Source organism: Plectropomus leopardus, chromosome 1 (assembly GCF_008729295.1).
Source record: "Plectropomus leopardus isolate mb chromosome 1, YSFRI_Pleo_2.0, whole genome shotgun sequence".
NCBI lineage: Eukaryota > Metazoa > Chordata > Actinopteri > Perciformes > Serranidae > Plectropomus > Plectropomus leopardus.
Genome location: NC_056463.1, coordinates 14,039,657 through 14,053,738, shown reverse-complemented (window position 1 = coordinate 14,053,738; position 14,082 = coordinate 14,039,657). Strand labels below are relative to the sequence as shown.

At 36.2% G+C, this 14,082-nt stretch overlaps 1 protein-coding gene across 1 annotated transcript; it reads right to left on the bottom strand.

The window, feature by feature from the left end:
* Positions 1-1,933: 1,933 nt before the first annotated feature.
* Positions 1,934-7,603, bottom strand: psmd14 (proteasome 26S subunit, non-ATPase 14). Its single transcript, XM_042485986.1, has 11 exons — positions 7,499-7,603; positions 6,415-6,470; positions 5,458-5,529; positions 5,230-5,349; positions 4,965-5,035; positions 4,536-4,686; positions 3,626-3,733; positions 3,281-3,355; positions 3,071-3,196; positions 2,454-2,516; positions 1,934-2,108 (listed from the first exon to the last, which is right to left on the bottom strand). The coding sequence occupies exons 2-11, from the start codon at positions 6,460-6,462 to the stop codon at positions 2,010-2,012; spliced, it is 933 nt and encodes a 310-aa protein (XP_042341920.1). The 5' UTR covers positions 6,463-6,470; positions 7,499-7,603; the 3' UTR covers positions 1,934-2,009.
* Between the last annotated feature and the right edge of the window lie 6,479 nt (positions 7,604-14,082).

Below are 14,082 nucleotides of genomic sequence, written 5' to 3'. Positions count from 1 at the left end.
AAACTATCATGAGATCCTTATAAGTCACTGACATGAGACTTTCTCTGATCTTTTTACAGAATAATTGTTATTGTTTTTATTATAAAATTATTTATTTTAAAATCTCTTTACTGCAAAACAGCTTTGATGGATTTTGAATTCAGCACTTTAATAAACTGCAATGTTGATGTAACCCAGCCATCTGTAGCAGACATCCAATATATCTTGGAGTTTCACCTTTTAAAAAAAATGATTTCTCAACTTTTAGGTTATGAATTTACCTTACGGACAATGGGCCCACTTTGTCATTCCCAAAAGGCCTTAGGAGAGGTGTTTCATTTCACAGCCCTACATTTGCACGGTTTTCAGGGTGTGCTCAGACAGAAAGCCAATTCTCTCCTGCGTGGGTCTTTAGAAAGTGATGTCACCTAAAGACCCTTTAGGTCCATTTTAATGGCAGGGGGCCACATCTGTCATAACTCTCTGTCTACTTAGTATATACAGGACTGGGTGAAAAAGACCATATGCTCCATGTTCTCTGCTGTCTCTCGAGTTACCGCATTAAGAGCCGCATCTCTGGCTGAGATCCTGTGAACCCATTATAGAGACTTTTCTTCCTTCAAACTCTAATAAACTAAGAGGGATATGGGCTGTTAGGCACGGCTCCCACTATGAGAACACAAATCCTCTTACAAGGAAACAATCCTTTGGACAAAGTTTAACAGTGTTCATTTGGATGCTGGTATCAGATGATTGGTGGCCTTCTCAATCATCTAGATTTTCTGTATATTAAACTGTTTGTGCAGCCTAAGGATTACAGTATATATAAGGATTTTATAGTTTGTGTCAGGTTAATGTTTTTTCCATCTTTCCTGCTTGTGCCTTTCTGAAAGCAACATCTTCAAAAGCTACAATTTATGCAAGTCAGTGGAAATATTGAAGACTTAATTCCTCTTTTATGTCCTCACTGCCAATTACTCACTAAATATGACGTCTGTCTGCTGTAAATGATAGATGCAAACATAAGCATAAATACATTTAAAGAACAGGACAGAGTTCACACTTGCTAATCACCCCTTTTTCTGTCTAAACAGTGCAAAAGGTTTTCATCGCTCATCATATTCTTCCTTTGTGCAAAACTTTGCCAAATAAGAAAGGAATCCTGATTTTGATATACATAAGTAGAGGGAGAAGCATACAGTGTGTCAATACGCACTGGTTCCAAAGTGGAGCAATGAGAGTTTACAGTGAACACAGTAAAGATGCTTGTTGATTTACAATATTTATGTAAATCTGATGTTTGTTGGTTTATATTATGGCAAAAGATTTGGTGTCGTTTGCCACTAAAGTATGCACACATCTTTGCCAAAAAACTGTCAAGTAATTCTCAAAATCCTGTTCATGTTAAAACATGAAAAACATGGTTTATGCTCTGAAATGTTGTATACAAACTCTTCAAGACACCTACACTCAACACTCTACATCACCTTCAACTAAAACAAGCCTAAGAATAAAACATTCGGTGTGACCATAGACTGTAAATAATATAAATACACACACACACACACACACATATATATATATATATATACAGTCTATGGCTGTGACTCAATGTACGCAGTCTTTAATTCAGCGTCTAGTTTTTAGTTTTAACTCTTGCACCATCCAGTGGTTTGGATGGGTACTGCAGGAATATACCAAGAGGCTCTACTGAAGCAGCTTTCTGTCCCAGCTTTCGATAAAAAAGATAACATTATGTAACAAAAGATATCTGTTAATAATGCACAGTTGACAATGGAAATAAACTTAGCTTGTACCTTGTTTAAAATATAAAAAGACATAAGTCTAATATCCACAATAAGTCTTATCCATAATTTTGATTCAAACCAAAAAAGTTAGAATTATGAAACGTACTGCTCAGGGAGGAAAATAAGACATCACCCACGCCAGTGTCTTCATTTCATACATACATTTATTTTATATAAAAGAAAACAAGGGTTGCAATATTAACAGTTATACACACAGGCTCATCACTGGAAAACAACGGTATCCAACATGGCAGCTAAGCACTGAACGATGTTGGATGTCATTAAAACGTCTACGTGCTCCTCCAAGTGCCTCTTGGGATCCTGCAAAAAGGAAGCAGAAAATTAGACAAGGGACCAAAAGAAAAAAAAAAAACAAAACAACAACAACAAGACATTTTAAACAAATACAATTAATGTTTTGGCAAGTTTTTGGTTTCAACAAACTACAGAAAGCTTTTATGACAAAGTAACCTGATCCCTGCTTTCATAACTAACATATCTGCTCAACTTGTCTCTAATCCACGTAATCTATATTTAACTCTTTACCTCTGATCAACAACAAACACAACTTTAGCACTTTGTCAATTACCAAACACAATATATACATAATAAACATATACAGTTGTTTTTTTTTTTTTAATCTGAAGCATCAAACGTCATAATTACCTGTTTTCCAACATTCTTGATTGCCAGCTGCTCTGGGGTCATTTTGTCCTCCTCTTCAACTGCCTGAGTTGGAAATACGACAGCGTCTTAATACTGCGGGGGAGCAGTATGCAGGAGCATGCTCTGCCTGCAAGCTTTGTTTCCATGTCACGCTTTTTGCTCTAAGAAAATACTATAGAGTTTTTGGGCTTCGCAAGACCCAATGAATCCTGGATAAGGGAGCAGAGCGTGCGTGTGTGCACCAGTTAAGCACCAGCACAAGTATGATTGGAGTCAAAAAACTCCAACAGCCACACTTCAGTGGCTCAGTGATCCTCTGACTGCAGCTTCAGAGTCAGAATTTGAATAAAATGATAGATAAGTGGTTTTGTTGGTTAAAACACCAACATTTGACCCCTGTATTAAGAATTTTATGTAGTCAGTCGGACAAATACTTTAAAAAGTTGTAATGACAAGGGTATTCAAATTTACATAAACATTGCAAATAAAATGAATTATAATCATGACTTTTTCCCCTTTAATGCTGCTTTCAAAAGCTATTCCACTTCTCTTAACAGCTGAATACAATGTGTTTTCTAAGGAGTTTAGGACTATTGGACGAGGTCTAAAAGGTGTACCTTGTTGTAGTTCTTAGCCAGCTCCAGCATTTCCTTGACAATGGTCTCATTGAGCTTGCAGTGCTCGCTGTAGTCCTGCAGGGTCAAGCCCTCCATCCAGCTCTTCTTATGCAGGTTCAACAGCATCTGGGGAACAATAAGAGACATGTTTCTCGTGTTCTTTAAGAAAAACACCAAAATAAATCAACTTGTGACAGGGTATTCTCAAACCTTTTGCTCCAACTCGTTTTTCCTGTAATTGATGGTGATGGAGTAGTAGTGTCTGTTAAGACCGTGAATCAGAGCCTGAAAAGCGGTAAAACGTAAATTAAATATAAAATTTTACACATACCACTTTATATATCAAAGTGATAACATACATAGCCTCTGGCTGCTGGGAGAAATATCCTGAACATTAAAATTAATACTCCACTACTTAATTGTGATTCAATCCTATATGAATTTTTGACATTAACAGAGGATTTATTCAGGTTTAGAAGTGAGAACAACACCACTTTATTATCTCCAAACCGCCTTGAGTCATTTCAGGCTCCAGGTGTGTGTACGGTGTGTTACCTGGATTGAGGGCTTGTTCAGATGACCCAGGTTGGATGTGGTTTGTCTTGGTTCATGACCCAACACCATCATGTTGGCGTTAATCAATCTAAAGGCATCAATGACAACCTGGAGGAGACAGAGGCCACGTGTGAAACCAGTTTACTGAACAATGAGTTATTTCTAATTATTGTATAACGCACCCAAAATTAGAGCCACTTAGGCCGGTTTCCTTTACAGTTTGCCACAAAGATTAAGCAATATTTTTAAAATGTCAATAACACAACTGCAAGATGACTGCATTTCCATTGAGTGACGTTATATGATTTCTCCTCTCGCAATAACATTCCAAAAGCATGGCAATGGATGTTCAAAACATGAGCAGACTTATTTCTATTGCAGTAACCTCACTGGCCGTCATTATTTCCAGTCTAAGACGATACAGGCGTGTTATGTAAGCAATACTGGAAAGACAAGCCCCTTATACGTGGGAGCAACCACGTGTGAGGGATTTCTCGGACGCGATAGCCATGATTTCACAGACGAACTGTGGATTCCAAATTTCCAGATGATCTGCTAAACTTTTTAAGAGTTATGCGATGCAATAACACCTTTTGCTGCGACTGCTGAATCATGCCTGAGGGAGCCAGTTCCTACTGATAAGCACATAACCATAGCATCATGTGACCTATAAAAGCCCCAAAAGTGTTTCCATTGCAGTTTTGTGAAATATGGCTTTTTCAAATTGCCTGAAAAACCACCTTGTACAGGCATAAAAACTTTTTTGTGATAAAAAGGAGTTTTTTCTTAAATTGACATGTTTCAATTGGGCTTATTTTATATTCGCAGTTTCAATTTGCGCAATTTGAGGGTAAATGGAAACCCGCCTAGTGAGTATTAAAGTTTTCCAGCAGCAGCTGTGCATCCTTACCTTCCCTTTGACACTCTGAATGGGATCAACCACGACTGCGACAGCTCTCTCCGACAGAGCCTCGAAGCTCTGCTGTGTGTTGATGTCCACGCCAGACAACCAGCAGCCGAATCCAGGGTGACTGTGGTACCACCCCACCACCATCTCTGGTCTGATGAGCCACATGAATGACAGACAGGAAACATGTTAAGAAGATGTTGGGGTTTTTTTATTTTTTGCTGTTAATAGTTAGTGTATAACAATTGTTAAAATGACTGCTATAATCTAACTGACTATTTACAATGCCTAAGCCCAGTCCGAAACATTCCTTCATCCAAAAAACATAAGCAGGGCTCAGTTCAATTGGTCAGACAATAGAGCCAAACACTGACCAACTATTTTTCATTCATTTCAAAGCATTTTGACTGTAGATTGGTGTCAAAGATTTACCTGCCGGTCTGCTTCAGCATGTCCAACATCTTGGCCTGGAACACAGGGTCCACTGCTTCAACACTCACACCCTGAGAGGTAAAAAAAAAAAAAAATTACTTAGGGATGAAGAATTGAGGCAGAAGTTAGCAAGATATAAGTTCTTGTGTATGATGCTTTCTTCTTACAATGATTTACTATGCAACTACAAATAAAAACAAGAATATGTCAGCCTTATGAGTAATTTTACAGGGGTATCATTTTGATCGTAGGGGGAAATACATACTGTTCCTGACTGGGGCATGGCAAACACATCAATCACTCGCACTGTGTAGTCATCAACAAACTCTCCCAGCATCAGTCCCATGACCTCCATTGGTACACCAGCACGCCCATGCTTCAACATCTAGTGCAGAGCAAACACATGACAGTTTGTTATAATGTAAGAATACAATAAAGAACAACACAGCCTAACCATGAAATAAAATGTTTAGGTCAGGTGATGTGTGATTACCTTGAGCAAGGCCAGAGAGGAGATGTACACCTGCTCTGCCGTGTCCACAGCAGGTGCATCTGTTGGGGGGCCCTGGGAAGTCAAAGTTATTTATCAGTTACGGCCTTTCCAATACAGCAGTCACTCAGATTAATCCTTTCATTCCAACTATTGTTTAAAATTTCAATGCAGGAAATGTATTATGGGTTATAATTTTGTATCCTTTAATTTTGTGGTACACTGCATTATTACTATGGGCTTGACATCAGATTTGTGTGTCAACATGAGATACTGAGAATTAATTAAACTCAAGTTCAAATTTAAATTAATAATAAAACACTGGGCACATGCTTGACACAATCGAGGCCCTGAGCTATGTTATGGGTAGAAGAACTTTCCAGTTAATTTAAGTTTGGAAGTAAATTTAGTATATAATAAATGAAGATTGTTTCATTTAGATTAAGATAAAATAATCTGTTACTAGTCCCACATCATTACAGCAACAGAGGTAATAGTGCAAAGGCATCAGTAAAAAAAAAAACACGAAGCATTTTAAGTGTGCATGGGTAAAAATAACACAGATCAATCTAATAATGACAGTAAAAAAAAAACATAGAGCAACTAAAATAAATAAACAGTAAAACAGCAACATATAAAAAAAAGAATTAAAAAAACGCTGATGAAGGCTAGTGAACACTGGACATATAGGTATTGATCAGTTTAGCAAATACTTTTAATGCACCTGAGTAATGACTGCAAACAGTAAAAGTGAAAGCAAGATATGTTAAATAGACAGGCTGAATGGCTAAAATCACATTACTGCACAAATCAAGTATAGATATTACACAACTGGTATATTCATATGATAGAAGATGGGTGTTTTTGATGTGAAAATATTAAGGCAAGAGTCTGGAACAGAAACCTTTATTTATCTTTTTTTTTTTTTTTTATGTATGGACAATGTATGCTTTGTGTTACCTGTCCAAGCCCCGGCATTCCTCCTCCAAGTCTCAGCAGCCGGTCCATATCAAGATCTAATGAACACACATACAGTGATTAGTTCTGCCTTCATCAGAGCCAATCCACAACCTTTATAATTATCACATATCAGAGAAAAATGTTTAATATGTCCATTAAAGATCAGACATAAATAAATTCAAGAGCGTTTTAGGGGGAAAAAATCAGTCCAAAGCTTTCCAAATACATATGGCCCAAGTACTCAACTAGGTTTTTAAATGGAACATATACAGTATATGTATATAATATGAAGAACATTTGGCTCCTAAATGTTAAACACATCAATAACATTACTTCAATATAAACAACTATATGTGTACCAAATCTTAAGACTGTGTTGGTATATGGATTTGAGTCAGGATTTGCTTGGATTTCTCCCTGCAGGTAAACCTGAGAGGTGTGTTGACCTACAACAGGCTTTCCCCCCTAACTAGTAGGAGTAGCATATAGTTACATGGGCAAATATAATAGATGACCTTTTTTTGACAGTTAATAGATAAACATTAGGTCAACTTTGGATTTATTAGCAAGCGTTTCATCTAGGTTTAACAAAAAGTAGTAAACTGACCTATCACTGTGCGGATATAATAAAACGGTAGATTGGGAATCATACTGGCAGTGTGCTAATTGCATTATATTTCGTGTATTTAAGGCATGGGGCTTTTGAGTTCATTTTAGGACTTTACGGGGCATCTGGGGACCCGAAGAAATAACCTTACTGAGGTTAGCAGCCGAGGCGCTAGTTAGCTTCAGTTAGCTAATTTCCCCATAGTCACGCAAACACGGCATAGAAAGCCGGATAACCACGCACTGGATTTTAATACACATCATATTTTGTTGTGTTTAAGCTCCAAAATTAGGCACATTCAGCATAAAGTGACATTAAATCGCCGATGCTACCAAACGCGTTAGCTTACTGTTAGCTTCTGATGCTAAGCCTCTGTCACCTCGCACAAGAAAAGCAGGAACAAACTATTATCTCTGACTCACCAACGCCGCATTTAATAAATGCTACCGACTGTGTTGAAGTTGTAAGTCTACTTACCTGCTGTCAAATCTTTCGGCTGTTTCGAAAAGTCTGTATTTCTCTGTTCAACCGAGTCAAACCGTCTGGCTACAATGAATCAGCCAGAATTGTGATTTTGCTTTTTTTTTTTTCCCCAGTGAAACTACTTCCGTCGCAAGGATGACGTAGTTTGTTGCCGCCCGATTGGCGACGCCAAAAACCAAACGAGACACAAGGAGGCGCAATAATAACAATAATAATAATAATAATAATAATAATAATAATAATAATAATAATAATAATAAATAATAATAATAATAATAATAATATCAGATATAATCATGTATGATATCTCTGAATCATTGACTTCTTTTAAATCACTTCTCAAAACCCATTTTTATAGACTTGCTTTTGTAATGTCATCCTTTTTTTATCTTTTATTGCTTTTATTCTTACATTTAAAAAAATACATTTTCCATTTAGTTCTTAAACTGCCTTTTGAGATCTGCCTGTTTTACTAATTTTATTCCTTATATTTATTTATTTTTATTATTATTTATTAAATGTATTGAATTAGGACAATGCACATTAATCAACATATCAGCAACCTATCAGCGCATCAATGTAAATATGCAGGTATCACAAAGAACATAAAACAGAAGACAAATTCACAATTACATACAGCTGACCAGAAGACAAAACACAGAAAACATCACACTTTACAGACAAATGGACACATTTTGCACATGACAACAATAGATCCACAGACATTATCAAAAATGGTTAAGAAGCAGGATTTGCCATTAGCCAGGTACGGGCATCAGAGGAGGAGACATACTGTATTATGAATGAATACATGACTGGTTTGTCTTTAACCAGTGTTTGAGTTCATTTTTAAAGGTTAAATAGTGGTCACAGTCTCTGATATGTGCTGGTAGTTTGTTCCATGAATGTGCTCCTCTAACTGACACAACCTTCTGACCAAATTCAGTTCTGCGCCTCGGTACATTACAGTCTCCTCTGGTTTGAGCTCTGGTGTTCATCCTGTTATTGTGCTTTTTCTGGATAAAATCATTTAATGGTGGGGGGACAAGCCTATTTAAAGCATTAAAAACAAGACACAAATCCCTGAACATTAAGTAACTGTCAAAGTTTAAAATATTTTACTTACTAATGATATTACAGTAATGGAATTGGAAAGGCTTTCTGTCCAGGATTTTGACTCGCTTCTTAAAGAGAGACTCAATGGGTTTAAATGTGCTTGCTGTTGTACGTTTTTGTGTGATGGAAATTTGCCAGGTTGAATTTCATTACATTTGTGATTTATTTAAACAGTAAAGCAGATTCTGATCTACATTAAATACCAAAAATCGTTCATGATTTTCAAATTCTACTTGAAATTAATAATATGTGTCTTGGAAATACAAAATCTAGAGTTTCTCATGTATTTGTATGCTTATGTTTGGGTCTATGGATGCTTTATTTGGTCAAACATTCATTAATTAATTAATGAATTAGTACTTTTAAACGTGGGGTATAAAGTGGAAACATCTTTATATACAGTTACTACATAACATACTTTCATTTTGAAATAATGAAGCGTGTCAATGGATTGTTAAGGAGACTGGTAGTAACATTACCTGTAATTTGAATGTTCAAGTATGTATTTTAAGGTAATTAGCAATACATTTTAATGTTGAATTTATTGTAAATATTCACAATGACCTTGCCTTCGTGCACGTCATCTTGATATAACAAAAAAACAGCACTGTATAATGTACAGCTACTCTCTTTCAATACTAAAAAGAATGAAAACGGCTGTGATGTTTATGTGGTTTCTCATATTTCAGCATGCAAGCATTTCATTATTCCCCAAGGAGCCACAAACTCAGAGCCAAACCACACCATTACTGGGCTTGTGAAAAAGCTTCTCTGTTTGGCTTTTGTATATTCCAGCCAGACAGCTGCCAATCCAGAACAACTCGCACAATCTCATCCAGTACTGTTTCTGATTACCACACTGCCTGGCCAGACAGGTCCGCGGGAATGAGGAGATCCTTGAGTAGAATTTCAAATTCCCTAATTCCTCAGTGGATGAGGAAGGTGCAGATAATCATCCACATTCCTTGGTCCCTCCCTCTCCACACCCACAGGGCCTCCTAGACACTCAGCAGTCGTAACCAGGATGTGCTTCTTTGTGATGGGCTTAACTAGTGCTATGGCCTTTGAGATCCAGTCTAAGTTTAAGGAATAGTTTGGATTTTTAGAAGTGGGGCTGTATGGAGCACTTATCGGTAGTAGGTGTATTGCATCCATGGATGTCAGTCGGCACGCCCTCAGTTTGGAGAAACAGTCTGGAGTCCGACAAAGAAGCTCAGAAATAAAGTGCTTTGGATGCGTGTCAGCAACAAAATGAATTTTAGCCACCTAAAAAAAAAAAAATCAATATTTTCTCTGCTTTACTTTTCTGTCAGAAAGCCTGTTCTGACGTCTTCAGGTCCACATTTATGCTCTTGTCAGAGCCACCACCAGACAAAAACAGTCATTTTAGCTCACTGAACACAGGAGCTGCAGGTCTTCTGCTGCTTCACTCAGTTAGTTAGTCTGTGTTATGTTGTGACTTTGGTGATTGTGAACTAACCCTTTTAAACGTCAAACGCCTACAATATTCAGCAATGCTAAATCCCTGTTTCTCTCAAGGGTCTGGCTTTGAATAGAACAAGCTTCGTTTTGTTGGTGGAAATCGATGTCTGACAGAAAGACAAAGCAGTGAAAATATTGCAAATATAGCTTACAGTTAAACTGATAATGATTTTTTAGATGGGACTTTTTTTCGTTACTAAAATACATTTTGCTGCTGACCCCTCCACCAAAACCTGTCATTATTTTTCCTTGAGAGCAGCCCTGTTTATTGTTTTCTGCATCATTATTGCTGACTGGGTTATCTCATTGAATTTCAGCTCTGCATGTGATTGGCTGACAGCTTCCCACTGGTTCAATCTGAAACCTACTCATTTTGTTGCTCCAAACAGAGAGACAGCGTTTTGATAAATTGCCCGGACAAACAATGGAGAGATGGTTACATTAGCCAGAGGCTACTGATCAATTGACCCACTGGATGTTTAATTTATTTGAAGCAAAGCAGGTCAAATGTACAACGCAAACAGACAAGATATGTGCAGTTTTTATGTTTTTTTTCAGATTTTTTTTTTAAAGAAAAAGAAAGTAGAAAACACAGAAATAACCTGGGAAAAGTGCTAAAAAATGATAATTTTGTAACATGATTTTTAAAATGTATATGATTATCATAAATGTAGTTTTCCCCTACCTTTTTTCTTTTGTTTCTCTATATATTTTTCCCTAACTTTTTTCTTTTTCCCCAATACATTTCCTCCTATATTTAAAATAAATAAATAAATAAATGTACTAATTTCTTGCAATTTTTGGGACATTTCTTACCAAGCTGCCCATGCCTTCTACCCATGTTTTTTAAAGAAATCAAGCCAATTTGCTCAGGGTGCAAAGTATTTGTGAAAAGCATCTGAAAGCAGTACAGGGAAATTATGTCACTCCAGGTTTCAAAAGGTTACATTTATTTACATTTAAATATTAAATAAAATCTCACCTGTCACCAAAATGGAAGTTTTCAACATATTTGATCTAATTGGTTTATTAATCAATAACTACCAAACTGAACAAGCACAGGAAATCATCTCTACAAATCCCACTGCAGCTGATTATTCAGATAGGAATGATTGGACTTTCCAAGCAACGTCAGAAGTAGCTTGTAACACGACACCAGCATGAAACCTTAATCCTGCCAGCAGAGGAAATAAGGGAGAGAAATTTGATGCTTTAAGAGCCTCCCTGCACCCTGATGGGATTTGGATTTAGCTTCGCCTTAAAAATCTCCAGCAGCATGGCTGCTAGTGGCAAGCACTGCTTTGTGCCCTAAGTGTCCATATGTGAATATAAAATGAGTTTAATTAGATAAAAGGGAAAGGCAAATGTGTACCTAGACAGTTAACTCCAACATCTCCAGGGCCACATATGTGCCTGTGTAGCATAAGTTAGGAGTTTCTCTGCTGCGTCTATCAGTCTTTAGCTGTCTGAATAAACACTGAAAAATGTTTGTGGTTGAAACACTTGCCACAAACTGTGATGAAGAGTTTGTAGTTTGATTCACTTGGTGTGCACATCACCCTCCCTTTCATTTGCTGTCATCCACATGCCGTCTATTTTCTAAATAAAGGCCAACATAACCCCAAAATACTTTAAAAGAAAAAAAATGTATTTATTGAGGTCAAAAATGTAGAAGTCTTTCACTTTAGTAGCTTTAAGGCTGGAGAAATTATCTTATTCAATGACATTTGATAGTTGTCTGTCATGCAGTTGTTTCAGGTCTACGCTGAAGCTTCATAGTGTTTACACAAAGTAAAATATTCAAACTCAAGACTCCAATTTTATACAGCTGCATAGCTGCATACGTCCATCAAATAAAAATATTTTATATGACCTGTGAGTCATTTTAGAAACATTTTTTTTCAAAATTCAGGCAACATATTTGTAAATTTTGCAATCTCCACTAGAATTTAAAGTACAGTTGTATGTGTTTGACCAAAGTTTGGCTCCACAACATGGTTTAAGTGTTTGTATGAATCATAATATATTATTAATGTATTGTATGATATATTTGTATTGTCAGTCATTGTGCAATGTAAACTTAGATATTTGCGATTAACTGTGTAAAATAATGGAGGTAGCTAACATGACGTCATCCACTGGTTGTTGTTTTAAGTAAATAGATATTTTTAAGTGTAAATGCTGTTTACACAGAAACAAGAATATATTTCCGGTAGATATATACTGGTTCTTCATGGGATTGTGTATTGGACCTCCATATTGAGTATGTGCAGCTGTAAATACTGAAAAGTGTAAGGTATATGTATATTTGTATATGTAAAATATTTCTTTAAAATGTAGACAAATGACTGAGTTGTGGAGAAGGGGCAGGATTAAATAAGTGTAAACTTTTTCCCACTCCTTTTCGGGCATGTCAGTGCTTGTAAATTGAATGTATGGAACATGTTTCTCACTTTATTCTGCCTATTTGTTGGAACTGATTTAACTTTTTGTTTGTTTATTTTGTTTCCATGTCTGGAATACATTGTCATTTATTCATTTATACAAAACATTGGCATCATCAAGTTTACTTAATGTTTTATCAGATATTTCCTGGACTTAAATAGTAAAATGTTTCTTATTCTAGACAATGTTTTATTCAGGAAAATGTTTTAATTTATATAACAATGATGAAAAGTTAAATACATTTAGGTAAATTTAGAAAAAGGTCAAAACATAGATTATAATATAAAATTCTTGATTAATTTATTTTGTGTTGGCCTAAAATTATTATTATTACTATTATTATGTTGGCTATTCCAATGTATGTCTATGTCTAGACGAACATAAAGTCCCTCAAGGCGCCAAAATCCCTCAACTCCCAGAAAGAATGCAGAGGACATGACCTCACTGTCCTCGGTGGTTGCTCCAGCTCCACATATGATAAGAATTACCCAGCACAAGACCGAAACACACAACCCCGCATGCAGGCAGTGGATAAAGAATAGAGCTGGATTGAAATGACTTCTGATTGATTCTATTGAGGGGGTGGACCTGCTGTAATGAGGGGGGCTGGTCCTCCATCTGGGGTGCAACAACTAAAAGCTTTATTTAAGCCCGTGTCTGATGAACCTCAAGAGGTCCTAGAGGTCAAACGCCAGAGATCAGAAATGTAGAAAGAGGTCAAAGCATCTTGAAACCAATTTTAAAAAGCACTAGAAACATTTGACCAGAAGCAGTGGAGCCACAGTTCCTCTTTTTTTCCCAGCAGTCAGTGGTGTTCAGTTATTTGTGTGCCGTATGTGAAAATGCTTAGTTTACAGTTTTACAAAGTGCATATAAGCAGATAGAAACATTGTGAAAATGTTAATGCTTCTCTTTGATTTATAAGCTTGTGAAGGGGTCAATATTTGTTTCTCTTTAACAGTTAAATCTTTAGATGTCTTTTTACAAATTTAATTGTGTTGACTTTAATATACTGAATATTTATGTTTTTAGTAGTCAAATGTTTATGTTTACCTGGTTGAGCTTTGTTGTACTTGGTTTAGCCGTATGCCTCTTTTTGTGCATTTAGAGGCCCATAAAGGGCGAAAACAAAAAACAAACAATCAAACAAAAAATGTTTTTTGCTATGCATGGACCAACATGGAATATTCATGTAAATTGTATTCAAATATTTATATTTACTGTGTTGAGCTGTTTAGTCCTTGTATGCCTATTTCTGAGTGTGTACGTAAAGAGCAAAAACAAACAAAAACATGTTTTTAATATACACGATAGGCCTTTGGAATATTTACAGAATATTTATGTTTATAGTATGTTTACCTTGCTGAGCTTTGTTGTCCTTGTTTTAGCAGCACGTCTGTTTCTGAGTATGTATATAAAGAGCTAAAACTAACTAAAAACAAACAAAATAATAAATATTTATATTCATAGCCTACATAATATGTATCTGAACAATAGTCAAATATTTATGTTTACCCATTTGGGTTTGGTTGTCA

Excerpts from the sequence above, each read along its gene's own strand:
- psmd14 (XM_042485986.1), bottom strand. The coding sequence starts at position 6,462 with ATGGACCGGCTGCTGAGACTTGGAGGAGGAATGCCGGGGCTTGGACAG. Across the intron at positions 3,734-4,535 it reads TTCAGAGTGTCAAAGGGAAG|GTTGTCATTGATGCCTTTAG; the intron begins GTAAGGATGCAC and ends TGTCTCCTCCAG. Across the intron at positions 3,356-3,625 it reads TGAACAAGCCCTCAATCCAG|GCTCTGATTCACGGTCTTAA; the intron begins GTAACACACCGT and ends ACCGCTTTTCAG.